At 40.3% G+C, this 27,156-nt stretch overlaps 2 protein-coding genes across 4 annotated transcripts in view; one reads left to right on the forward strand and one right to left on the reverse strand.

Annotated features, from left to right (window-relative positions):
- Positions 1-6,416: 6,416 nt before the first annotated feature.
- lrrtm4l2 (leucine rich repeat transmembrane neuronal 4 like 2) lies at positions 6,417-10,501 on the reverse strand. The gene is made up of 2 exons (XM_058071821.2): positions 10,203-10,501; positions 6,417-9,897 (listed from the first exon to the last, which is right to left on the reverse strand). The coding sequence occupies exons 1-2, from the start codon at positions 10,204-10,206 to the stop codon at positions 8,276-8,278; spliced, it is 1,626 nt and encodes a 541-aa protein (XP_057927804.2). The 5' UTR covers positions 10,207-10,501; the 3' UTR covers positions 6,417-8,275.
- Positions 10,502-22,572: 12,071 nt separating this feature from the next.
- Positions 22,573-27,156, forward strand: part of LOC131128202 (leucine-rich repeat transmembrane neuronal protein 4) — a 55,665-nt gene continuing 51,081 nt past the window's right edge. Inside the window, exons 1-2 of one of the 3 annotated variants that reach the window (XR_009129604.2) lie at positions 22,573-23,044; positions 23,363-25,035. Coding sequence is in view for 2 of the 3 variants with exons in the window: in XM_058070830.2 (XP_057926813.2) it covers positions 23,014-23,044; positions 23,363-24,909 (1,578 nt within the window). In the remaining variant the exon portion in view is untranslated. The remainder of the gene's footprint in view (positions 23,045-23,362; positions 25,036-27,156) is intronic. The other 2 variants (XM_058070827.2, XM_058070830.2) reach the window with 2 other exon arrangements.

A 27,156-nucleotide genomic window follows, 5' to 3' on the forward strand; every position in this document is an offset into this window, starting at 1 on the left:
GTCCCCCGCCACATTGTTGTTTTAATTTTGTGGCTTCACTCCATCACAGTTTTTCAAAATATATGAATGCTGTTGAATGCAATAAACAAAAATGTGTGTTATTTTTGCCTAAATTAAGCATTTTCAAGCATAAAAATGTCTACATTTACTAAAATACAAATACAAGACGTTCAGAAGACATTGAAAAACCTGTATTAGATCAGGGAATGTACAAATTCAGTGATTTCTGCTTAAGAAATGATTTAAAAAATTTATTTGGGACATGTTTGTCAAGATCAAGTTTGTAGGCGTTGCGGTACAACCCCACGATGCAGACGTAAAAATTATTTTAATAATAATGGCGGCAGCAGGAAAACGACAATGCTCAATGCACAACCTGAACTAAATAGACACAGCAGAAATAAGGAACAAGTGTGGGTGATAAGCACAATACAGGGAAACAGAGCAAAAGCAGGAGGTTCATACAAAATAAGAGCATCCAAACAGAAACTAAAGCCCAAAGAAGGAACATAAACTGTCGACTGGGAACCTACACAATGATGAGTAAAATAGTAGAGTACTGACAGCACACTGCATTGACTTCTTAGTGCACTTACCTGTATTCCCTAAGTGGAAGTATGGAAGTGCGGACATTGTGACCCAGTCACAGAGTAAGCCAACGGCAGCAACCTGGAAAAACGTTTTATTCAGGTATAATAACCATGTCAGCAACGTCGTATCTGCATGTGTTGATCTCCAGCTATATGAAGATGCTTCCCTGACATTACTAGCAGCAATGAGTTTCCCATTTGGAACTGATGCTGTTCCCCAACAAACCTTTAAGCAGTTATTATTGCTCGAGTCAAAGCCGTGACATTATAAGTGACCTTCCCTCCTGAGGAGAGTTGACACATTCCTAAAAATAATAATTGCATTCCAACAGGGAGATTTGTGTGCACTGACAGCTGTACGTTCATTTAGCGCATGTTCCCATTTTCTGGATGATAACAATACTTAGGTTCGCAACAGAGGCCAAAAAATACACCAATTTCCTCCGTCAATTGGCTATGTTTGTCATAAATTAGGTATAAATTGTCATTTCTGGTAGTAAAATGCATTATGTCACCAGCATGTCATCTGCTTTCCAGGAAAAACCATTCAAATCTGAGAGTCACCACTTGAGCTGTTCAGCATGCTGGCCACCTTATAACTCATGATTGACAACCTTGGACTAATTTCCCTCTTATTGTGGTAGTGGTAGCCATTACTGGAAAAAATGAAAAAAAAAACTTTACTTCACTCTCTCACAAGAGTTTTCAAGACACAATAATGCCTTATAAAATGATGCTTTGAGCAATTATTACTATTATTGCTAATTAAAAGAGCTACCAGCTTACATACAGAGGGTAAAGTCAAGAACTTGTGAAAATACTAATATGTATATATATGTATTATGAGTATATAAATAATATGTATATTATATTATATGTATATATTTTATACATATTTTATTTTTATTTATTTTTATTTTTAGTATCATATGATGGCTATTAACTAATAATAACTAATAATTAACTAATAATAATAATAATTATTATTATAATTATAATATAGAATTAGTATAGAATTATAATATAATAATAATAATAAAATAACAATAATAATAATAATTATAATTATATAATAATAATAATAATTATTATTATTATTATTATTATTAGTATTATTATTATTATTATTGTTATTGTTGTTATTATTATTATTATTATATTATTATATGATAGCTATTAACTAATAATAATATTAATAATAGTAGTAGTAGTAATAGTAGTAGTAGTAGTAGTAGTAGTAGTAGTAGTTGTTGTTGTTATTGTTGTTATAAGATCATTTTGAAAGCAGGAAGATTACAGTATGAACATACAATGTGTTTTAGAAAACTTCCATGACTTCCATGTCACAAAAAATATGTTCAATGTAAATCCCCCTGGACTCTACTGCACCTTCCCAGCCTTCTCTACCAAGCCTTCATGCACTCCAGGAAGGATTCTACAGGAATCTTCTGTAGCTTGGTTGTCGTGACTATCTTGATGTCATCCATGTCTTCAAAAAGGGTCCCTTGAAGACCATCTTAAGCTTGGGAAAACGGAATAAAACACACAAAGTCAGTTCGGGTGAGTCGGGAGGTTTCTCCAGCATAATAATGTTCTTCCTGGCCAGGAACTGTCGGATGTAGAGGGGTATAGTTAGCAGCCACACGTTGGCCTACTACAACTCTTATTGCCTATTCTTGCACACCAAGTGAAGCAAACACTGCAGCATCTGTTGGAAGACGTGCTAGTTAATAGCCGTCATATCAAAGAACACGATCAACGTCAGTAGTCCTGGAACATGTCTGACACACCGCATACACTTAGTGATTCTTTCTGTGGAGGACATCGAAGACGTCTACCTATTCGGAACCATGATAACAGGTCTATTGCTGATTGGACTGCCCTGTTGTGTCGCAGAATTTGATTGGGTGACCATAATAGAAACTAAGAACAACCCGGTCTATTGGAATGTAGCGGCTCGCACTAACCCAAACAATATATCGCATTTTCTGGAGTATAAGTCGCTCCGGAGTATAAGTCGCACAAGGCCAAAAATGCATAATTAGGTACAAAAAAAACATACATAAGTCACACTGGAGTATAAGTCGCATTTTTGCGGGTAATTTATTATTCTATTTATTATTACGTCATCTTGGAAGGGAAGTTCTAACAATAAAAGAATAGAGAACATGCTGAATAGGTGTATGATATGCTAACACAATGCTTTTTATAATTATTATTATTATTATTTGTTTTTTCATTTATAAGTCGCTCTGGAGTATAAGTCGCAAAAACAGCCAACCTATGAAAAAAAGTAAAAGTAAAGTAAACCTATGAAAAAATACGGTACTTAATCTGAATTTCGGACCCCTCCCAACAACTTCTCCCAAGAGATTGATAATAATAATAATAATAATAATACATTTTATTTCAAAATACTCAAAGACACTTTACAGAAGAATGGAGTTGAATAAAGCAAGTAAACAGAATAGAAGACACACCAAAATACAACATTGATTGGTTAATACACAGTTAAAACATGAAAAAAAAGCGGGGCGGGGCATGGCAGTCAGATATAAAAAGTTAGACATTAAAAACAGATTTAAAGAGGTGGGTTTTTAGTTGATGCAGCGGGACGCGCTGACCCTCCATTATTTCTTCACGGACACCTGTTGTTTGTTTCTCCTGTCTGGGCTCACCCACGAACATCTCCATGGCAACTGTTGTTTTATTGCAATGACACCCTGTGAACTGTGCTCCAAGATTGGGCACCTGGCGGGGGGGGGGAACGTCCGGAGGCCACACACACTCATGCATCGAAAGACACATCCTTCCTCATCCAACGCCTTCTTCGCTATATAAGATCTACCCCCCCACCTCGGTGCGGTCAGTGGGACCACAGCTTGCGCCTCAATTGGCTGCAGGTATCTGTGGGTGGCTGCTGGCCACCTTTACAACCTTTCCTTTTTGGAAAAATTGTGTTTATACTGAGGTTTTTTAACAGTCCCATGTTGTGCTCCTTCATTTTATTTTGTAATTGCATTGTTTTCCCTCAACACCTCAACATGGTGATGCTGTGTGTGAATACATAAAGATGATATTTGATGACGTTATGACGTCTGTGTTGAGTTCAAGCGTTCGCTGCCTGCACTGACCAGGTGGAATCAATCATTTTGCATTTTTGCAAGGTAGGTGTAAAAGAAAAAAACTGCCCCAATTTCAATGCCTCTGGTTGACAAGTATAGTGATAATAAATAAACCACAGCTCCCCAGTACTGGAAGCACTCATGCAGCTCCAGACCATGATGACTCAATTATTCTGCTGCTCGTTTGTATTGGCAGTTAATTAGACCAGTGGTTCTATCATCACCCGTCCATGACAAGTTGAGACCCAAATTGAGGAAATGTTTCAACTCCTCATATATCTTCTATTTAAAGGGACTGCTTGCAACACAACATGAGCTACATCAGTGTGACACTGTCTCTCTTTATGGTGAGCTCTTACGCAGCAGCTATCTGCAGCTGTGTGCTGGACGGATGGAACATTAAGTCCCCACTCAATGTCCTTCCTCTTCTGCTAGACTTGGCAAAGTCAGCCATAAATGGCCACATCGTAAGTAAATAGCACAGACGTTCACAGAATTGGAGTCATTGTCATTTATTTTTGCCCCCCACTGAAAACAGCCCACCAGCTTAGAATCACAAGATTTAAACAAAAATGTCTGTTTTCATTTTCAGTGGAAAGTAAATGTATACTGCTATACAAGTTGAACACTGACTACTCGAAGTATATCAATGTATCATTTCTATATTATTCTATATTATTTCTATACTATTATAGAAACAATACAAGCACTTGATGTTTGCTAAATACAAGGATGAAGAGTCTTGAACCAGTCATGATGTGCTATATATATCACTTTATTGACACTTACTATGGTGCCCATTATGTCATTGGATGGTCATATCACAAAAAAACTTAAAAAACTATATTAGGAAAGCAGGAAGTGAACAAATGTAACAGTTACTGATTGTAAAAGTACCAGATGGAGGGGTAGAATTTAATAAGCTTTGCTTCTCCCTACTCCTTTTGGACATGTGGAACTGTGAACTGATTATGGGATGCATTCAATTGTAATCTGATGCATGTTCAAATGAAATAAAACCATTACCATTACCATTGTCCCATGAGAAGATATACTGTAATAAAAATGGTTGCTGAAATGTGAGATGTTATACTATATGTAGTCCTGATTTGACATGATATATGCAATGAACAAAAAAACAAAACATTAAGCAGCAAAGCTGACTTTATTTTGGAAAGCTGATGAAAATTTTACTTTTACAACAATTTGAGGTCGAGGGGTTACATTGTAGTCATCTACCACCATGCACTCGCAGTTTTATTTCAGTGTAAGCTAGGGACAATCTTTTGGATAATAATACCACATTACCATGAAACACACTCCTACAAAGTTGCTGATAAAAAAAAAAAAATCTTAAATGGCCATCTATTGATTTCTTTAACCTCACGTAATGAAAAATGTGCTGAAAAAAAACAGCACAAATACAAAAGCATTAAAAGTGCCATCAATGTTGCTCATATTCCTGTCCACCTTCTAAATTAAGCTGCAACCTTTGGCAAACATGAGAACATTGCACGCATGTTATGTTAGAAAAAGAGCGTGCAGTGACAGATGTAAATCAGAATTTCACGCCTGCCAACAGAGAGCTGGCCCTTCACAGTCTGACTTTACAAGAACATGAAGAAAACCAATCATATTGCTGGATGTTTGCCGGCAGGATATTTGCAATTCTGTTTTTTTTATCCTGTCTGCACAAAGATACCTTCATCAACTCCATTTCAGGAATATGGAAGCCGTTGTTTTCTGATTTAGCAGGTGGAGTGTGGTTGCATTCATGTAACGTTTGTTCGTTGCTGTTTTCTAAGTCAATATCATGCACTGCTGTAATATTTCACCCAAACAAATACCCCGATAATGATCTGCAAGACCACAACGCTCTCATTAGAATTCTTCTCTTGGCTACATGCAGCACCAAAACATTTCAAAAATATGGGGAATTACTTTTCATCAGTCATTATATGACAAATCAATCAGCAATTACAATATCTGTCAAACTTGGATCAACAAATCATTTGTACTGTTCTGTTCTGTCCTTTTTCCCCCTTTGGTCCTTGAAAGAAATTCGTCATGAATAAACAAAAAACAATAATGCAGCAGATATTGAATTACACGGCATCATAAATCAAACATTTGGACAGGTCAGAAAATTTATACCTTAATTTGGATTCATATTTAAACTACAGAAAGCAAAAAAAAAGGAATAAAGTGCATGACAGTGAGCCAAAAAAAAAAAAATCAAAGAACCTTTTAATATATTTTATAAGCTACAGCATCAGTTAATCCGGCCTGACTCAACACATGCCCACACATCCCCTGGCGCAGGTTATCGTCAGCGCTCAAGGAAACAATAAGCGTGAAGGGAGATGGAAGGAAAGCACAGCAACATGACAGATAAAGGTAGATAATATCTTCGGACTTGACCCTGAGCAAACCCAGATATATTTGTCTCCACTTTGACTTTTTTTCTCATGTATTACATTGTCTAGGTGGACTCCAGTCTATACACACCTAATCATTTCTACACCCTATAGATAATAACGCTATTTAATTGATACTATCATTAAAGATATTGCAGCCAAAAGAGAACAGATGTAGCTGTCCCATTAAATGTAAAATGCTGCACAAGTGCAAAATTTTAGGCTATTTCCTTTCTTTTACAATGGCCTCCCCCCAAAAAAAATCAATATTGTCACAGCACACATTTTCATCATCAGCACTTTTTTTTAATTTCAAAGTTATCATCACACACAATGCCTAGTAACCACATTTAGTATGTCTTTACACAAACGATGCATCAGCATAAGAAAAGGAAGCTCAATAGTATGACAAATATACAAAAGCATTCGGATCACCTGCACATGAATACAAGAATTGTATCTTTATGTGGTTGTCCTGGTATTTATGGCTCTTATGTGGCCTGTTTGTTCTCCCTCAAAAACACATTATAATGGAAAAGTCTGTGTAGCTTGTGGTTACAACTCCGTCTAGTAGATTGTTGTAACTGTGCTTCCTACCACACCTCATATGTAGTACATGGTCTGCCAGGTAAGAAGAAGATGTAGCAGGAGTGACCAGTGTCCGTATAGCTACCAAGTATTCACCCCCCCCCCCCCATCAAACTCTAAAGGGGGGGGGGGGTCAAGAAAAGCCACAAACAACACATCAAGTGACTTTATCTGGTCTTATTAGACACTTTAGAAGCTGCTGTGACTCCCATCTGAAAGCACTAACAGGCGGCTCAGTTTTGCTTGTGACATTAAAAATAAAAAATAAATAAAACACAAAAAAAGTGAAAAAACAAGTGAATTGGTATTTGTTTTGGCTCACTTTTTGTCTCCCTATTAAACACTATTAATTTCACTATTAGGCTGTATGGTAGAGTGGTTAGCATGCAGGCTACGTAGCTTGTGAATCTGGGTTCGATTCCCTGCTCGGGCATCACTGTGTGGAGTTTGCATGTTCTCCCAGTGCATGCGTGGGTTTTCTCCGGGTACTCCGGTTTCCTCCCACATTCCAAAAACATGCTACGTTAATTGGCGACTCCAAATTGTCCATAAGTATGAATGTGAGTGTGAATGGTTGTTTGTCTATATGTGCCCTGTGATTGGCTGGCCACCAGTCCAGGGTGTGCCCCCGCTTCTCACCCAAAGACAGCTGGGATAGGCTCCAGCATGCCCTCGTGAGGATAAGCGGTATAGTAAATGGATGGATGGAATTTCACTATTAATTTCACAATATGTGCATTAATGTAGTTATAATTTGCTTTTTCTCACATTATGACTCCACTGTAGCAACAACAATATTACACATATTGTTAATTAAAATACTAGATATTATTATCATTTTAAAGAGACAGCTCTTGTATTGGATCTCATGAGATTGTGCAAGTGGTCATCATGTTTTGTTTTGTCCAATTAACAACCACACGTACATTTTTTTTAACATAAAAGCTGAGCTTTTAATCAAACTCAGTGTGATTGACAATGCAGATTTAAAATGGACGATCTAAGTAAGAGAGAATGGGAATCATTCATAAAGAGGATGAGACCATGCAAAAAAAAGGATAGATATATTTAAAAGAATAACCGTGCCAGTAATTATCAGCCAGGAACTCTTCTAATTACGCAATCTCTCCCCTCTTTTACCATACACATACACACACACACACAACGTACATATTTCTATTCTCAATGATCCACCATAGTAAATACTTTACAGGTTAAGTAACACAATGTGAGTAGTAAAAAAATGTCTCTGTTGGTTTATATTAGGTGATTAACAAAGGGTCAAGCTATGTACAGAGCTGACCTCTGGTCCTTTCGGGTCATCCACAGGTAACCTGGCTGCCATCGCCACTGCCACTGCGCTCATGTCAGTCATAGCGATAATGAGCTCTTTCCTAAAATATCTCCATGCTCTGCTCTGTCCACACAGTTAGAATATATTTGATGCAAACACTTCCGGCAGTGCAGTGAACCATCCCATGAAGCCGTTTCTTATAAAATCACTTATCTAATGAAAAAGCTGTCACATCTCGTCTCTTAAAGAGGAGAGGAGCTCTCATACTTCACATTCTATTGATCCTGATATAGTGCATGTGCACGGCCTTGTCTCGTTCACCAGCGAATCCATGGTTTCCGAGTTTGAATGGTAGCTCAGATAATACTCTTGCAACTGAGAATTAAGGTCCTGCTCCTGCTTCCGGCCTTTTTTCCTGCGCTTATGTTTGACTGAGTGCTCCTGCAACTGCTTCATGGTGTTAGGGTAGTGCCTCCATGAGACATAAATAACCAGGAGGATCAATGATACTGACAAAAACAGGGCTACGCTGCCTGCAATGATTTTATGGAAAGCCATATGCTCGAATGGTATCTCGGGGAAGGACGAGGTAGAAGGTTCCGGGGAGGGTGGCAATGAGGAGCCTGTGGTTGTGGGCATTACTGTCTGTATGAATGTCATATTAGGCAAAATGGCTGAAGGTGATGATGTCTGCACAGGTGACTCACTATGAGCCAGTTGGGTGACACCTGGGAGGGGAAGGTGAGGTCTGATCTTCTCAAAGGGGATGGAAGTCAATATAACAAGAGCAGTGGTGGAAAACACATGAGACATGTCCACACAGGTGGAGTGGTTGGCGACTACATCCACGACCCTCTCTCCCTGCACAGATTTGGGACTGCTGCATATCATGCTGATGTCCTTGGCGTCCTTCAAGGTTCTGAGCCATCCCATAAGCGGGCAGATGCTCGGCCTACAGTCCCAGGAGTTCCCAGCCAAGCTGATGGTGGACACTGAAGACCATGCTGCCACGGCTTCCACAGACACACTCCTCAGCTTGTTGGATTCTAAATTGAGCGTTTGTAAGTTTGGCATCGACTGGAAAACCATCGGATCCAACATTTGGATGTCATTCCCTGAAAGGTCCAGTTTCTGCAATTTCAACCAGGTCCACGGTACGCCTTGACTGATGGCTCGGATGCGGTTCCATTGCAAGTAAAGAGCCTGCAGGTTGGTCAAGCGTGGGAAAATGTAAAAATTAATCCTTGAAAATTGATTGTGCTCCAAATGAAGCTCTTTCAGTCGAAAGAGTCCTAAAAAGGTTGTCCGGGTGAGGCTCCGTAGACGGTTGTAACCCAAATCCAGGAACTCCAGGCTACGGCATTCCAGAAAGGTACGGACAAATATTTGCTTCAGTCCGTTAGATCGAAGGTGTAGATTCTGGAGCTTGCGCAGGCCAAATAAATGTCCTGGCTGCAGGGACTGGAGCTTATTGTAGGATAAATCCAGATTTCGCAGGTTTGGAATGGCGCTGAATGTGTTGTTATGCAGGTCTGTTATCTTGTTGGAGCTGAGAATGAGTTCTTTGAGCCTCCTCACGCCATGGAAGGCTAAAACATCCACAGCGCTGATGGAATTGTGGTCCAGGTAGAGCCACACAAGCTGATTGAGATGTGCAAACTGGTACGGCGTGAGAAGCAGCAGGTTGTTATAACGCAAAGAGAGCCCTTGACATCCCGCTGTGATGTTTTCTGGGATGTCTCGGAAAATGCCAGATTCGCAGTAGACGAGCTTGCCTTCGCAGCGACAACTCACAGGACACGTTCTCTCCCCCTTGCTGAGCAGCAGCCAAACAGCTGCCTGCACCAGAACGCATGAAAACCTCCGGTCCAACATCACAGAACCTGTTTGGGGGTAAAGTGGAACACAAACAATCAAATCACTGAATGGCTTTTAGAAAATTTGACATTTAAATTAGTAAAGAGGTCAATTTCTTTAGTCCTCTTTAGTCCTGAAGTGAGAAAAGCGTGTTATGTGCAAGATGTGCTGCTTCATGAAGAATTTACAGCATTAACTATTTTGGGGTGGCTTATGGGAAAGATGGAGTACAACATCATGAAATAAATAACAGCCTTGCTGAATATGGACATAAATCCCAGTGAAATAGTTTGAAAGAATGTGTGAACAAAAAAAAATCTGGTTGACTTACCCATGGTTTCTGAGGGAAGGAGTAATGCTGTGAATTAAATGGATGAAGAGCATATTAATCTGCGCTCAAATGTGGGGGGGAAAACGCAGCTCTTGCAGGATGGGAGTCGACCTGCACACTGGTGTCTTGACTTGGAAGAGAAAAACAACACGTCGCGGGAAGTTTTTATCCTCCCCCAGCGTCGGGAATCAAGAAAAAGGACGCCTTTTACTGTTGGACTCTCGGTGCGCGTTGGAGTTACGGCTTGTTCAACCTTCACTGTGCGCAATGGTCGTGTGGCGCACAGATGGAGGCATACGCAAGTAACTCTCTCTCTCTCTGGCTCTCGCTCTCTCTCTGTTTCCCTCAAACACACACACACACACACACAAAACACCCTGATTGTTTCTTTTCCATTCAGGTAAATGTGTGCGCCATGATTCAACTGTTTCAAAATCCCCTGTTTCATTAATGAATACAACCAAGAACAAAAGGCATTTCCTGTGACAAATCATCCTTGTACTTAAAAAAAATTATTTGTTTATTTCAAATGTGCTTAACAAAGTTACATTGACATTAACATTGTTATGTTGATGAAACTACATTACTGGCGTATTGATAGCTTGATTAGCTAGTCGTGAGGCGGCTAGTAGCTATAGCTAGCTGTGTAGCTAGCTTTACTTCAGCTCACAGTGCGTCAGACCACAACCAAAAAGGTAAGGCTACATAATGGTGCTGCCGTCAATGCTGCTGTGTTTTTAGTTTTAAGTTGGGAAAAGTTAGCGCTAGTTGTTGGCATTTGTTTTCTACATTGCTATGTGAAATCAATGCGCCCAGGAAAGAAGTTCCGGTAATGTTTAAAAAGACCAAAATACTCAAAATACTGTATTAAATATTTTTTGAATGTACCTGTTACATGTTTACAGTGTGGATATAAAACCATAAACACGTGTTAGTCTGTTTTTAGCAGTTTTTATATCTTTAGAACGCACAGAAAGGGGAAAGGCGTGTGTTCATGTCTCACATAAAGATTGTGGATGATGGGCAAAATCATAACTGGTCTTAACTACTTTGAATATACAGTAATTATATTAGAAGGGATGATCAAGTGGTTAGCACGCAGGACACACACCTAGGAGACCCGGGTTCAATTCCCTGTACGTGAATGGCTTTTCTTCAGGTACTCCGGTTTCCTCCCACATTCCAAAAACATACTAGGTTAATTGTTGACTCCAAATTGTCCATAGGTATGAATGTGAGTGTGAATGGTTGTTTGTCTATATGTGCCCTGTGATTGGCTGGCCACCAGTGTTGGGCACATTACTTTAAAAAAGTAAATAACTATAGTTTCTAGTTACTTTGGGGACATAATGTACATTCGAGTGTACATTTTTACTTTTAAACTCAACAAGGTTCTCTGATTGGCTGAAGACGCAATCTTATTAAACCTTAGACAATCCTCATTGCTTATGTGGTTATCTCACCCCCCTCCCTTGTCACTCTGCAGTGACAACTAGGTGTCGAAAATGGTAACGGCATTATGCTGACATTAAGAGTAATTAGTTAGATTACCTGTTACTGAAAAAAGTAACACTGTTTATTTAAACGCTGTTACTCCCTTCACTGCTGAAGGCAACTGGGATAGGCTCCAGCGACCCTTGTCAGAACAGTACAAAAAATGGATGAATGGATACCTTTGTCACCCCCTGGAGGCCACAGCCCCCTTAACATTTGCCTATTTTGCCTAATGGGCCTGCCCCCTCTACATATAGGTTACTGCAGAGGTTAGTGCAGACCTGCACAACAATAGAGCACAACTGCACTTATTGCACTGGTTCTCAAACGGGGGTATTAGTACACACACTCCATGGGGTGCTTCAGAAATATATAGAGTGGGTAAAATAAGTAATTTAATAGTTATTTCCAAAAATATCTACGTTACAGTACGACTATAGTATTTCTATTGCAACTGAGAGAAACACAATGCATTGAAGAATACACCCTTCACACAAAGAGGGTATGTACTGTATATTTGGATATGTGTTTTTATTTACAAGACCCCTGAGCACTGTTTTTGACAAATAAATCAGCTTTTTTTCCCAAACAAAAATACTTTTGGTCAGGGTGTACTTGGCTGAAATTAAATATTCCTTAGGGGGTACTTGACTGAAAATAAGGTTGAGAACCACTGAACTCAACTATGCAGCTCAGGATGGTTCAGTGATTCTTTCATCAAATAGGACCAGTTTCTTAACTTCCATTCGTTAAAGGTCAAGATCTCTCGCTTTTGCTCTCTATCCGTCTGTCACACATACACTTTGATGGTTTGCCGTATCACGTATTTACTACAGTAACACAGTTCAGTTAATGAGAAGTGGTGGTGATGGCAACACACTTTTTTCAAATCAAATATTTTAATGGGACAACATGCAAAAAGGAGAGAGCGACATCAACTTCACTAGTCTGCTAATTATCTGGTTCTCCCATTTATTATTGATGATAAAGTTGAAGAGATGATGGAGAATGCAGTCATCCTTTTAGATATTCTGATGACTAGTTCCACTTAAGTGTGATGCTGATACTCTCGGACATCAGGAGAGGATGACGTACGCAAACATTTAAATCATCCTCCAGCCTGAAGGAATACATTTTAAGAGATGAGGGGGGGTGAATTTTGAGCTAATATCTTGTTTGTTCTTCCACATGTTTCTTTCTGCTTTGACCTGACATGGAATACAACTGTGTGGTATTAGTGACCCCTTGTGTCCATAAAGAGAACTCCTCCTGAAATACAAAATCAGCAGACAAACATGCATCAGACATAGGCTGAACATGAACTATTATTCATTCATTCATTTTCTACTGATTATCCTCACAAGGGTGGCGGTGGGTGCTGGAGCCTATCCCAGCTGTCTTCGGGCGAGAGGCGGGGTACACCCTGGACTGGTCGCCAGCCAATCACAGGGCCCATATAGACAAACACCCATTCACATTCACATTCACAATCTCATGAGATCCAATACAAGAGCTGTCTCTTTAAAATGATAATAACATCTAGTATTTTAATTATCAATATGTGTAATATTGTCGTTGCTACAGTGGACTCATAATGTGAGAAATAGCAAATTATAACTACATTAATGCACATATTGTGGAATTAATAGTGAAATTCCATCCATCCATTTACTATACCGCTTACCCTCACAACGGCATGCTGGAGCCTATCCCAGCTGTCTTTGGGTGAGAAGTGGGGGTACACCCTGGACTGGTCGCCAGCCAATCACAGGGCACATATAGACAAACAACCATTCACACTCACATTCATACCTATGGACAATTTGGAGTCGCCAATTAACCTAGCATGTTTTTGGAATGTGGGAGGAAACCGGAGTACCCGGAGAAAACCCACGCATGCACAGGGAGAACATGCATGGCTGAGGGTGGAATTGAACCCTGGTCTCCTAGCTGTGAGGTCTGCGCGCTAACCACTCGTCCGCCGTGCCGCCCTGAACTATTATTATTGTATCAAAATATATTTTGGATAATTCCAACTTTGTGGGAACATTTTTGAAAAAAATCCATGCTCTCTATTCCAGCATGACTCAAAGCATGTTCCATAAAGTGTGGTGTGGAAGAACTGGTAAAGAACTAAAACACCCATCAGATACATCCTATCACGGTGTAAATAATCTGTATTTATACTGTATAAATAATCAAACTCAAACATATTGTAGAAGCTGGAGCCTATCTCAGCTGACTTTGGGCTGATCGGACAAACTCCCTATTTTAAGTGTATTGCAAGGTGTCCCAATATTTATGTCCATTTCTTGATGCAAACCAGAGCAGTAGTCAATCTAAGTCCAATCTACCCACAAAGGTGTTCCTTTGTATGACTGCTCAAGCAGACTTTCATGATCACTTTATCGCCAGCATCTCCTCTTTTGTGCGAAAACATCCAAAATTAACACATCAGTGGCTGCTGCGGGGAATTTACAATGCAATCATCTTCAGAGGGGTGATAACGGCTATCTATAACTGCTGGTAACAGAAGGCTGCAAGAGCAAAGACACAGACGATACATCACACTTCTTTGATATGTAGCACAATTAACCTGTTCCAACCTCATTAAGCAAGATCAGGAGGTGAATTCACCTTTGCTAAATGATGTTAATGTAGATCATCCCAATGTCACCCAGTGGATAGACAGTAGACAGTCTCCAAAAGTTCATTTTGTACACATTTATATGCACTTATATGGCAGTGGAGATGGCAATGCTGCCATGTAATATACAGCAGACAAAAGGGGTGTCTAAACTTTAAGCATTAAAACATGCAGGGGGTCCACTTTGACTCAGTTTGTACATTAAAGTTACTAGAACCAGTTCAGTGTACAGCAAGATATGCTAAGCTATCTGAACACAACATCCATTATCCAATATTTTATTCATAATGAATTTATTAGGGATAGGCTCCAGCACCCCCGCAACCCTCTTGAGGATAAGCAGTAAAAAATGAATGAATGAAGTTCTTTCAAAAAGTTACACTAGGACTAACTAGTCAGTAACTAGTAACGTGAAACATTTTAAAGATACTCAACAGTTGTTGCATGGCATCAGAACAACTGGGAAAAACTGTATTTTACTAGTATCTGAGTCAGATAGTTCCATAAATGTTAAAACGCCTCCGCATACGCCTTTACTTGATGATTAAATGCTAATAATAAACGTCCTAAAATAAAACAGAATATGCACCCAAGACAAACTGAACGTATGGTTTCCAATCATCAGAGAGCCACAAGAATCTTTCTCATCAGATCTCTTGACGGTTGGAGAAGCAAAAGAAGTTGTTCACAGATTGAGATCAAGTTTGAGAAGACTTCAGGCAAGTTGTTACGAAAGTGAAAAGAAACTGTGCGCAGCCGTTTCTTGTCAAGGAAGCATGAAGGGATAATGTGACAGATGTTTGGATGACATCCTTTGTGTCATCCAAACCTGCTGCTCACATATTTTGTATGTGTAATTCAGCAGATAATTAGTTTACATATTTAGAAGTCAGGGCCATAGTCATTTTTTTTGCTGTAATTATTAGACTATTTATACATTCCTGTGCCCTCTTTCTGTGGGAGTCATTATGTTGTAGAAAAGCAAGTCGTCTTTTTGCTCTATTATTCAGAGCTCAGTCAGTCACAGACAGTCATTAAAGTTTCATGGGATGCAATTTAGTGGCTGAGTTATTTGCAAAGTGAGGTGAGTGCACTACACCTTTGTTTGTTCTGGTGGAAGCTTCTTTTCTGCGTAGAGGAGTCAGCTAGGAGAACTTCTCCCTAATGAACCCTGAAGCAGAATTATCAAATATGAGAGAAGTCAGCAAAGAGTTTAATTTCATTTATAGCAAATGATTTCAGAATGTGTCATTTCATTTACTGGTTATCTGCCCAGAGTGCCAGCTGGGATTGGCTCCAGCTTACCTGTGACTCTAATGAGGACAAGTGGCATGAAAAATGAATGAATGAATAAATAAGTGTCCAAAAAATAGCTTTTCATGTTTTTTTAAATATAAATTCATAAATATAAATATTTATATAATACATAAATAATATAATAATATTATATATTATATATATAATATAATAATGTTATATTGACGCATGTTACAGAACACAAGTAACTTTAGAATACCTAATAAAGCCGTATAAGCACCACTGAGCTCGTCTGTGGCTACAGCCATCTCGGGAGAGGCGGTCGCTGTGTGCGACTGGCCAATCACAGAGCGTGAAGAGTCAATACATAATGAGCATTTTCTTTAAACACGAATATGGATACGGAAATGTACTTATTTCATACTCGTATCTGGGAAAAATACATTAATACTCGTTTATAACAAGTAGCCACTGTTTCAATTGGATTGTAATGTAAAGGTTTCTAGTCACCATAGGTTGCAGGGACTATGGTTTAACAGAGACACATAACAGATACTGAGAAAGACCAGAGTGTGTTATGACGATTGCACCTACTGCTGAAGTTTACAATAAGTCTATAAATAAATCTGATAAGCATCCACGCTACTGCAGTCTGAATGCTGAAGTTACATATATCTGACCTATACGTCATTGAAATGCATGATTTGTCGTGCTTACCGAGACTTAAAAGGTACACACGGATGTAGGCAAAGGTTGTTTTGCTGCAGTGTGAATGTAGCTTACTATATGAATAATGACTCATATACCACAGTCTGTTGCATCAGAAACTACTGGAAAAATATCACCAGTTGAAGACGTTAGGTAATTTAAATATGGGATTGCAAATCCTATTGTTGAATAAAGCTTCAATGTTAAAGGTTTAAAAAAATTATTTGGAAATGTCTGGCGGGCCGGATTAGAAAGCTTAACAGACCATATATGGCCCGCGGGCCGTAGTTTGCTCATGTCTGATATAGACGTTTCTGACTTGTCCACATTTGCCTATCACAGCCTAAGAACCTCCAACGTGAAAATGGGTCATGGCAAATTTGTTCCACAACATAAATGAGTCGTGATGCAGAGGGAAATTAAAAGAATTTAGTGTAATGACTGCACAGCATGCCACAATCCGCAAGCGTGGTATTACTGCAGCAGATACTGGCATCTTGAAGTACTCGCTTCCATGCATCATTCAAAGATGGGACAATATACAGACCAAAATAACTGCTTTGACAAAAAGGTTAGCTGGCTTGTGTATTGTATAACATATTATTACACATCAAAATGTGTATGCTTTAGTTCTGCTGCCACAGAGGTACTTGCAGGGGAGTCATGTTCTTTTGAGCCATTGCTAGTGTCAATAGAAATTCCAATATACATATTAGATGGAACCCACAGTCATATTTTTTTCTACATCATATATCTATACATGTTTGTCTATATGTGCCCTGTGATTGGCTGGTGACCAGTCCAGGGTGTACCCCGCCTCTCCCCCGAAGACAGCTGGGATAGGCTCCAGCACCCCCCGCGACCCTCGTGAGGAAAAAGCGGTAAAAAATTAATGAATGAATGATTTATGTATGTACTTGCTTGTATTAGCTTGTAGCGCAGTATAATCCTTAAACACTCCTGAGTAATTAGTTTCTTGCTTTTGAGACAATGTACTCACATTATTATGCCATATATTATCATTACATTAAAAAAAAGGTCTCCAAATAATGTTGATAATAATGTTGTTTATCTGCAATAATTTGCAGGACAGTTACCATCCAGCAAAATGTGTTATAGTGACAGGCCTAACTTGGGGCCTGTCCAAGTTAGCACGTTTAATATTATTATTATTCTATGATTTATTATTCTTCTTAAGGTCATTCCAAGTGAGGATTTGCCTCACCTGAATTTTTCTGGGCCTTCATCTCCAGTTTCATATTTGATACAACAATGAATAGTAAATCAGTGGTTGTTGCTTATTTTGGACATACATCACTTTTATTTTCGTTTCCAGTGACTGCTTATTACAGACAGTTTGAGTGTGGATGCTCATTAATATCCATTACTGGTTATTACAGTATGTAAGTCATTAAGTGTGGCGGTGAAGGGAACCATTAAAAGCAATGACTTTGACCCCAACTCAAATACTCTTTATGAGGCATTCAATGCAACCTTTGTTTATATAAGATAGATAGGGTAGTGTACTGTCGCTCAGCTTTATAGAGATTTGTAAGCAGTGTTGCCACATTTACCATGAAAAAATAATATTATTACTGATTACTCATTTGGTCAAAGTAATTTAGTTACTATATTGAGTTTAAAACATCTCTATTAGTTACATTCAACACCCCTCACTGCGCCAACAGTACCTTTTTAACAATATATTTGTTTAAAAAACTTTAATCTGATTTGGAAGTAGTAGCACGTTGACTTTTGACTAAAAAAGTGGTCATTTTAGAGCACATGTGGTGGACAAATCCGGCCTGTGCTGCAATTTCATCCAGCCCACGGATCCGGGAAAATATCATTGAGTTGGCCCACCTTACGGACCTTATCAAACAAAGTGCTTACAGCGATCTGTGTAATTAAGCGACTCCTCCGATATAAACTCACCCTCTGGCATTGTAATTTTAAAAGTGGAAACAATATTGTATACAGCACAAACTTCACAACCATTTATAATAAGGGTGCTACATTCAGACCAAAAGGGAAAAACATAACTTTAAACGACAAAAACGGCAACACTATTACTGTCTGTACAAAATAACACCTTGAAGCAGCATAAGACAGTCATTCATTCATTCATTCATTCATTCATTCATTTTCTATACCGGGTCGCGGCTATGCTGGAGCCTATCCCAGCTGTCTTCGGGCGAGAAGTGGATTACACCCTGGACTGGTGGCCAGCCAATCACAGGGCACATATAGACAAACAACCATTCACACTCACATTCATACCTATGGACAATTTGGAGTCGCCAATTAACCTAGCATGTTTTTGGTTTTGGGGGTTTTGGAACCCATGCATTCCCACGGGGAGAGATCGCCAAGGGATGAATCAAACTCTGGTCTCCTAGCTATGTGGCCTGCGCGCTAACCACTCTCTCACCGTGCAGCTTTTATAGAAACACTGAAACTGAAAAGAACACAACTGACAATAGTAGCAGAATAAAGCAACATTTTTCGAACAGGCCCCATTCCAAAGGAATTTAAATCCACCGTATGAGGAAATCGATCTATTCCAAACTAAGGAAGCTTTGAATTGAAAGGATTATTTCCCCCCCAAGAGTTGACTGAGTAGCAAAATAAATGAACACTATACGGCATTTCTTTCACTAGCCTGTGGCGCTATCATGATTGAGTTTTATAAACTCTGCCCGGTAACAAATGACCACATGATGTTGTGAGGGGAACAATTTGAGCATAACTGGCAACGTTTGCATTTGAAAATAAGGGATTTTTTTCCCTGGAAAATAAGGCAAAGTAAATTTCTTCAGACACAAGAAAAATTCTGCAGCCAAGAGTTGAGGTGAATGGAAAGACCTGATAGCATCTTTTTTATGATGACAGTTTAAATGAGGGAAATGTACAGGAAACTATTTACAGTCTTTGCTTACACACATTTTGCAAGATTGGGCTCACCGTGTCAAAATTCTACACGCAAGCAAGATAAGACACAACACTTTGTAAAATACCTATCAGCTCTGTCAAAATGAAACTCTACAATCCAAACCCAACAATACCTTCACAAGGATTGCGGGTATGCTGGGCGAGAGGCGATGTATACACTAGACTGGTTGCCAGCCAATCACAGGGCACATATAGACAAACAACCATTCACACTCACATTCATACCTATGGACAATTTGGAGTCGCCAATTAACCTAGCATGTTTTTGGAATGTGGGAGGAAACCGGAGTACCAGGAGAAAACCCATGCATGCACGGGGAGAACATGCAAACTCCACACAGAGATGGGTGGAATCGAACTCCGGGTCATGCTAACCACTGGTCCACCGTAAACATTGTTTTAGCTATTGTTACAAGAAGTTTTGAAGTTTTGGGTGTCAGCAGTTGGCAAGAACTGTAATAAATGATCGCTGTTTTGTGGTTGACTATGGCCTATTATTAGTCAAAAAATATTGAAAAACATGAAAGTCAAATTGTACGTACTATGCAGTATTTAGATCACTAGACATTAGTAATGTTGCACTGATAAGACATAGATTATATTTTATTACATGTCCGACATGGCAGAGTGAAAAAAAATTCTCCTCCTATTTTGTGTGGAAGTGGTACTTTTTTGGCTTCTTCCCCACACCATTTGAAACCCTTTAAGTTGAGATTTTTTGAGAAGTAGCTCGGTAGCTTGTTATATGCTGTGAGTGGCGGCCATCTCTTATCTCTATTGTGATGCCGTAGCTTGCAGATTAGTGTTGCACAACAAAGAATAAGCTCAGTAAACGTTGGGTCATGACTGGAGGTTTCATCGTATGTATTTAACATACGATGATAAGTATTTCTGATAGTAACTCTCGGGAGTCCACAACCTTTTACATGTGGTCCGACATAGCATGACTGGTGGCGCGGTATAATGAAGCAGCCACGCTGTTGCTGTTTCAATTTACATTAAAAGTGCAAACTTCACACTGCATATAAATCGTTGAATGTTATAAAACCAGCTTTGAAAACAAAAGTAAAGCCAACAATGACACATGAGAGCATCTTTGTATTGGTGGGAAAAAAAAGCCTGTCATCAATCATTCAAAGCCTTACAGGCAGTTTGGTGGCAGGGGGAGCGGGAGACGTGCACGCTTACACCAGCCTGACTTTCCTCAATGGATATGCTATGATGTTACATTCAGCTTTTTTGGGGTGGACAAAAACATTTTTGGAATGGGACACATTATTTGTTGTTTACATAATTAGTAAATTTTCACTGCCTGGGGCCTTGCAGTGGGCGACAGATGCAAATGTGCAGCAATGCCCAAATGCTCCAAAACCAGAAATGATCCAAAACCAAAAAATACATAACCCCCCAAAACATCTGCATGAGAGAAACATTTCAAGTTGCAGAAATAAAAGAGGAACCAGATCTAAGGGATGCCGTCTTGAAAGACATGGGTGGAGACCCAGAAGAAAGTTGCTAGCTTTTGAAAAGGTACATTTTTATTGTATCTTTGTGAAACACTTGGCTGTAATATTTTACACAAGTATGAAGCAACCAAGTGCTAATATTAGCAGTCAGAACAACCATGTGTGTGGGACTTCCTGAAAATGTTTAGAATGGTGCAGCATTTGGGGGCGAGCAATTGGCAGGTTGAGTTTGAGTGTCCCAACCTTGAAGTGTGTATTTGAAGTGTGGGTAATACTCGAGTACTGCCTCAGTACGGAGCCTGCAGACACTTCGTAGCACTTTTTGTGCAAGAGGAACTGCAAGAGGTTTTCAGCAATGGTGCCAAGCTGAAGGAACAATGCCCGCATTTTGTCTCCTCTCTGGGCACAGAAGAGGGAGACGGCTGCATCTCCGGTTCAGAAGGCAGCGGATGCGGTTGGAGGGGCCCAGCAGAGGCAGTGTATAGTATGTGTACAATTTAAATTGTGTGTTTAACACTGTCTCTGGACAATAGATGGAAATTAGCCTTTGGCTACAATCTGACATATTTACATATCGAGTATATGTTCATTAATATGTACGGTCCCTATCTTAAATAAATAAATAAACCTCACGTGGACCGTGATGAGTGAGCATGTGCACCACACTTGAAAATTTTAGTAGTAGCACAAAGCTGATGGACAAGTGCTAGCATTTTGTCTCCTCTCCGGGATGCCGAGGGCACAAAAAAGGTGGCCAGCTGCATCTCTGGTTCAGAAGGCAGCGGATGTGGCTGGAGGGGCCCAGCAGAGGTGGGAAAACCTGCTTTTCATTCAGGTTTTCAGTTAATAATGTGAGAATACTAGGAATAATTGTAATTGTTAAATATAAAAGGTGAGTTGTGGATACCAGCATTTTGTTTATGTTCTGGTAAAACAAACATATTGGCTTTTGTTTGGCACCCGCGACCCTAGTGAGGATAAGCGGCATAGAAAATAAATGTTACAAAAATTAGTAACTCTTGGTCATTTTCATTTTGTAAAAGTAGCTATCAATAGAAAACAGCTGGTGACCCCTAATAAAGCCAGTAGTACATTTAAACATTTACACTGCATGTATGTGATCGGCATTGGTATCGGACCATTTCACTCATGGATTATCAGAATTGGAATCAACAGCATCAAACCCTCACGAGGGTCGTGGGGGGGGGGGGGGGGTGCTGGAGCCTATCCCAGCTGTCTTCGGGCGAGCTGTCTCCGGGGTACACCCTGGACTGGTCAATCACCAATCAAGCCAATCACAGGGCACATATAGACAAACAACCATTCACACTCACATTCATACCTATGGACAATTTGGAGTTGCCAATTAACCTAGCATGTTTTTGGAATGTGGGAGGAAACCCGGAGAAAACCCACACATGCACGGGGAGAACATGCAAACTCCACACAGAGATGGCCGAGGGTGGAATTGAACCCTGGTCTCCTAGTTGTGAGGTCTGCACGCTAACCACTCAAGCACCGTGGAGCCTTTTTAGTGTTTTAGCAACCGAAAAAAAATAATACACTATGTCAAAATGATACCAAAAAACAAAAAAGGAAAACCAACTGAGGCAAGATGATGAGATAAGTGAGAGTCGAGATATTAAGATAAAAAGCTAAATCCCTTCCTGAACTCAAAAGGGTTAAAATGGTCTGTGACGACAGTGAATGAGAAGACAAGCTTAAGTGGAATGTTGCCTGTGCAGTGTCCCTCTATGTCCAGCAGGGGGCGGTTTTGGGCTAAAAAACGAGTAGCAGTTTGCTCCGTGGGGATCTCCGCCAACACAATTCCTGTTGCTACTCAACTGATTCATTCTTGATGACACGGTCATCGGCTGTGATCCACGCCAGGCTGCGTCTTGTCGCTGAAAACTTGTCCAGTTTAGATGACTGTCTATTATATTATGTTTCCTTTCTCTTAATTAGTCATCACTTTTTTCTTTAATTAACCCAGATTCAACAATTGGCCGCTGGATGTGTAAACGTTTTCTCCTCCTGCCGGTGGCGCGGCTTCAGGCTTCATCTCTCCAAGGGCTGTGCAAGGTGGCCGTCACAAGTGTGCAGCGTCCACATTCTGTGGAGATTCACATCATTTGGAGCTGCTCCCATCTCTGACAGGTGTTCTTTTTTTGTGCGCAAAAGTGCGCGCATTTATATGCGCAAATAAGCGTTCCGGGTACTTTCCACTATTTGGACACTATTTGTGCGAACATGTGGAGCTGGGACGCATGCAACAGAAAGCTGTAACATGAGGAGGAGCCGACCCCACGCAAGTATGGGTATGTGCACTGTCCTGCAAAGATACTTATTGCATGTATTTATTTGCTTTATTTTATCCTGGTGCAGGTGTCTTCTTTGCCCCCCCTCTTAGCTTCTAAAAGATGACTGCAGCCTGCAGGAGAGTGGGGGTGGTGGGGAGATTTCCTCTCATCAGTAATTTGACAGATTACATGAATATCATTTTATTTTGTGTGTGCAAGTAGATTAATTAATTGAGTTAAAATTCATTCCAATTCACTTTTGTGCGTCTTTGCACTTTTTTAAAAATATGTTTTCTGCTCCTTAATCAGTCACTTGTGTGTGTGTGTTGTGCACAGGACATCCTGTGCTTTGCAGATGGCTTGTATTCATAGCGGCGGTGCCTGCCTGGCTGCTGGCGGCTCCAAACACCATCCGTGAGCGTCCCTGCCCTCAGAGCTGTAGATGCGATGGCAAAATAATCTACTGTGAATCCAATGCTTTCCGTGACGTGCCAAGCAATGTTTCCGTGGGAACACAGGGACTCTCGCTGCGTTACAACAGTCTGATGAGCCTAAGGGCTCACCAGTTTGCAGGCCTCAGTCAACTGGTTTGGCTGTACCTCGACCACAATTACATCGGTTCCGTGGATGGTCAAGCACTTCACGGCATACGCAGGCTCAAAGAACTCATCCTAAGCTCCAATAAGATCACTTTGCTTAAAAACAACACTTTCCATGATGTTCCCAACTTGCGCAATCTTGACCTTTCCTACAATAAACTACAGGTACTCCAGCCGAATCAATTTGTGGGTTTAAGGAAGTTGCTCAGTTTACACTTGAGGTCAAATTCATTAAAAACTGTCCCCATGCGGGTTTTTCTTGACTGTCGCAATCTGGAATTCCTAGATATCGGTTACAACAGGCTACGGAGTCTAACCCGTAACGCCTTCGCCGGACTCTTTAAGCTCATTGAGCTGCATTTGGAGCATAACCAGTTTTCCAAGATCAACTTGGCTCATTTCCCTCGCCTGACCAACCTGCGGGCGTTGTACTTGCAATGGAACCGCATTAAAATGCTGATGCAGGGTCTGCCGTGGATGTGGACTTCCCTGCAAAAACTGGACCTGTCTGGAAACGAACTTCAGACCTTGGATCCGAGTACATTCCAATGCCTGCCCAACCTCCAGACGCTTAACCTGGACTCCAACAAACTGAACAATGTGTCTCAGCAGACAGTGGAGACTTGGATCTCTCTCACCACCATAAGTCTGGCGGGTAATCTGTGGTTTTGTAATCCTAACATATGTCCGCTAGTGGACTGGCTCAAGGCTTTCAAAGGGAACAAGGAGACCACTATGATCTGTACAGGCCCTAAGGAGGCACAGGGAGAGAAAGTGAGCGATGTGGTGGAGACTTATAACATCTGCACAGTAACGCCGAGCCCCATTACCTCAACAAGGGCACCGCTCACGTCTGCCTTTCAAACTGAACTGCTCCCTCTTCCCACACAGCCTGAAGTGGATAAGAAGCTTGCAGAGAACAGGACAGCTTCTCCTACCCCTTCCCAGGCCTCCCCTTCTATCCCTTTACCAGATTCTGAGTACGTGTCCTTCCATAAGATCATAGCCGGAAGCGTGGCGCTCCTGCTCTCTGTGGCTATAATCCTACTTGTTATTTACGTGTCATGGAAGCGCTATCCCAGCAGCATCAAGCAACTTCAACAGCGTTCCTCTGTTAAAAAGCGGCAGAAAAAGGCACGGGAGACCGAGCGCTCCCTTAATTCGCCACTGCAAGAGTATTTCGTGGACTACAAGCCTACACACTCAGAGACAATGGATGTGCTGGTTAATGGGACAGGACCTTACACATACACCATCTCAGGCTCCAGGGAATGCGAGGTATGACCGTTGCCCTCCAAAAATCCTTTTCCACTGCGAGGCATGAGAGGTAAATTTTCTAACAATCTGTGGAGACAAACACCATTCCCCCCCCTCCTCTGCCCTTGTCTGTTTTGGGATAAGGAAGTAAAGGTCAGTGCACTGTGATTTGCTTGGCAATGTTTGAAGTTCTTTTGAAGTCCTGCACTTTTATTGCAACAATGTAATTCCCATTAGTTGAAATCACAATGGCAGCTCCACTTCCTGGGCCACTCATAAAGTAAATTATACACAAAGTAGCGTAATATTTCACTCTTGACACAAAAGAGGCTTTTGATGTAATATCTCTATCTTGCCAGCCAGCGTCTTATTTATCCCCAAATGGCTGATGTCCCCAAAGGAATAATAAAAATGTATGAGATCAAGTCACTGTGCAGGTGGTCCTCTGCTATCCTGTGTGTTTGCTACTGTGGTGGCAAACACACCTGTCATGTGACTCCTGTGTATGTTGTCTGTTGTGTCCAATATGGAAACCAGCCCAGTCAGCATCCACGGGAAATATGGATATAATATAACCACATTTATTGTCATTATAGCTTCCATTTTCCAGTAATGCCTATAGCAATCAGGTACATATTATATTGCTCATTAGTCGGATCCAAAAAGTTCAGCTGTAATAACTATAAGGGCCGCAGCCAAATGATGATGACTCGTTTACATTTTCAGGACTCAATATGTGTCCTTGCATACTAATACGATACTTTCTTACTTGCCTGACGAATGGACTCGTGCAGACCACACAAACTTTTTTGTTTTTAGTCAGAGACTTGACGTGTGTGTGCTAAAGCTTGGCTTTTTATGTGAGTGACTCTAAAACACTGTCTGGCATCCAGAGATTGAGACTGAAAGCCTTGGCGGGAAGCACCAATCAATTTGCTCATGCTTAATTAGGCACTTTTTTTTTTGCATGTGCAGCCTTTTTCCGCATGTACTACACATCTGTCTTCTTTTGTCCTGCTGCTTTTTATCATTGAGTTCAGTGTGATTTATAACTACTGTGCTAGGATGATGTACTGTAGTTGTCACGGGGATCTTGGCTGAAACTTTTTGCTGGACTAGTCACTTCAACGTCTCATCTCTAACTCTTCTATAGTATATATATCCAAACCATGATGCAATAAGCCTTATAGTGGATGGAGCTGCACAGAAATTAAATACAATTACATTTTTCTTCCTCACTTGTAGCCCAGCATGGATATGCAGAAAATAATATGCATGGGATTGGATCCTCTCAGATCCAAATCAGATATCTGTCATATGTGGAAAAAAAACAGACATGGATATCTGTTGTGACATCAAAATAATTGCCATAGTATAGTTGTCCTTTGCAAGTTCACAGACTCACTCGATTACAGTGGAGTAAAAAAAATAATCATGTTGTTTCATGATTGAATCAAAAATTATGCATATTTAAGCACATTTTATCAATTTTTCAAGCAATAAAAATATCAAAATTATTAAAAACACAAACATAAGGCATTCATAAGATGCATTCAAAGACCTTGCGATGAGCTGTAGTATTCTACACGTCACTCAGTGTCAGTAATGTTACTGTAACGTTAGGTGAGACACACAAGCACCATTGATAAGTATCATTGATAATTGTGCTATTAATTATCAACCGATATTAGATAATTTTGACTTAATTACCATTAAGGTCATCATTCAAAGATCATCACATTTGAGCCACTAGATGGTACCCAAGTGGAGTGCACCTGTGATGCGTCACCATATCACATACAATTTTTACAACTGGTGTCAAAAGAATTACACAAACACACAGCAACAGGTGGGCAGGTGGGTAAAAACAGACAATACACTACCAATGTATAATGCAGAATATTAACCAACTACTATATATGAGCTGTAACCAAAGCACTCTGGGAAACGGGAAGTACTCCCAGTGATGCTACATTATAAAAATCATCACTTCAATAAAACTTTCACACACTATCGTAGGGAGTCATAGTTGAGCCGTGTAAAATAATGGATATGACAGACTGCCCGACTTACGTCAGTTTATATGGTAGCCATCCACCCTGTGCTTGAATACAACACCGTGCATTACAACCACAGCGGCTGTAGGGAGGAAGGCTGTGTGTGGCATTCAGGTTACAAAACTGTACTTGGAAGAAAAAAGCAAAAACTCTTCTCCTCTCCTCACAGTCGCCGGTCAGTCAACATTCAATATAACACATCCTGCAGCTGGTAACG

Source organism: Doryrhamphus excisus, linkage group LG3 (assembly GCF_037039965.1).
Source record: "Doryrhamphus excisus strain RoL-2023G ecotype Guam linkage group LG3, RoL_Dexc_Guam_v1.1, whole genome shotgun sequence".
Classification (NCBI taxonomy): Eukaryota; Metazoa; Chordata; class Actinopteri; order Syngnathiformes; family Syngnathidae; genus Doryrhamphus; species Doryrhamphus excisus.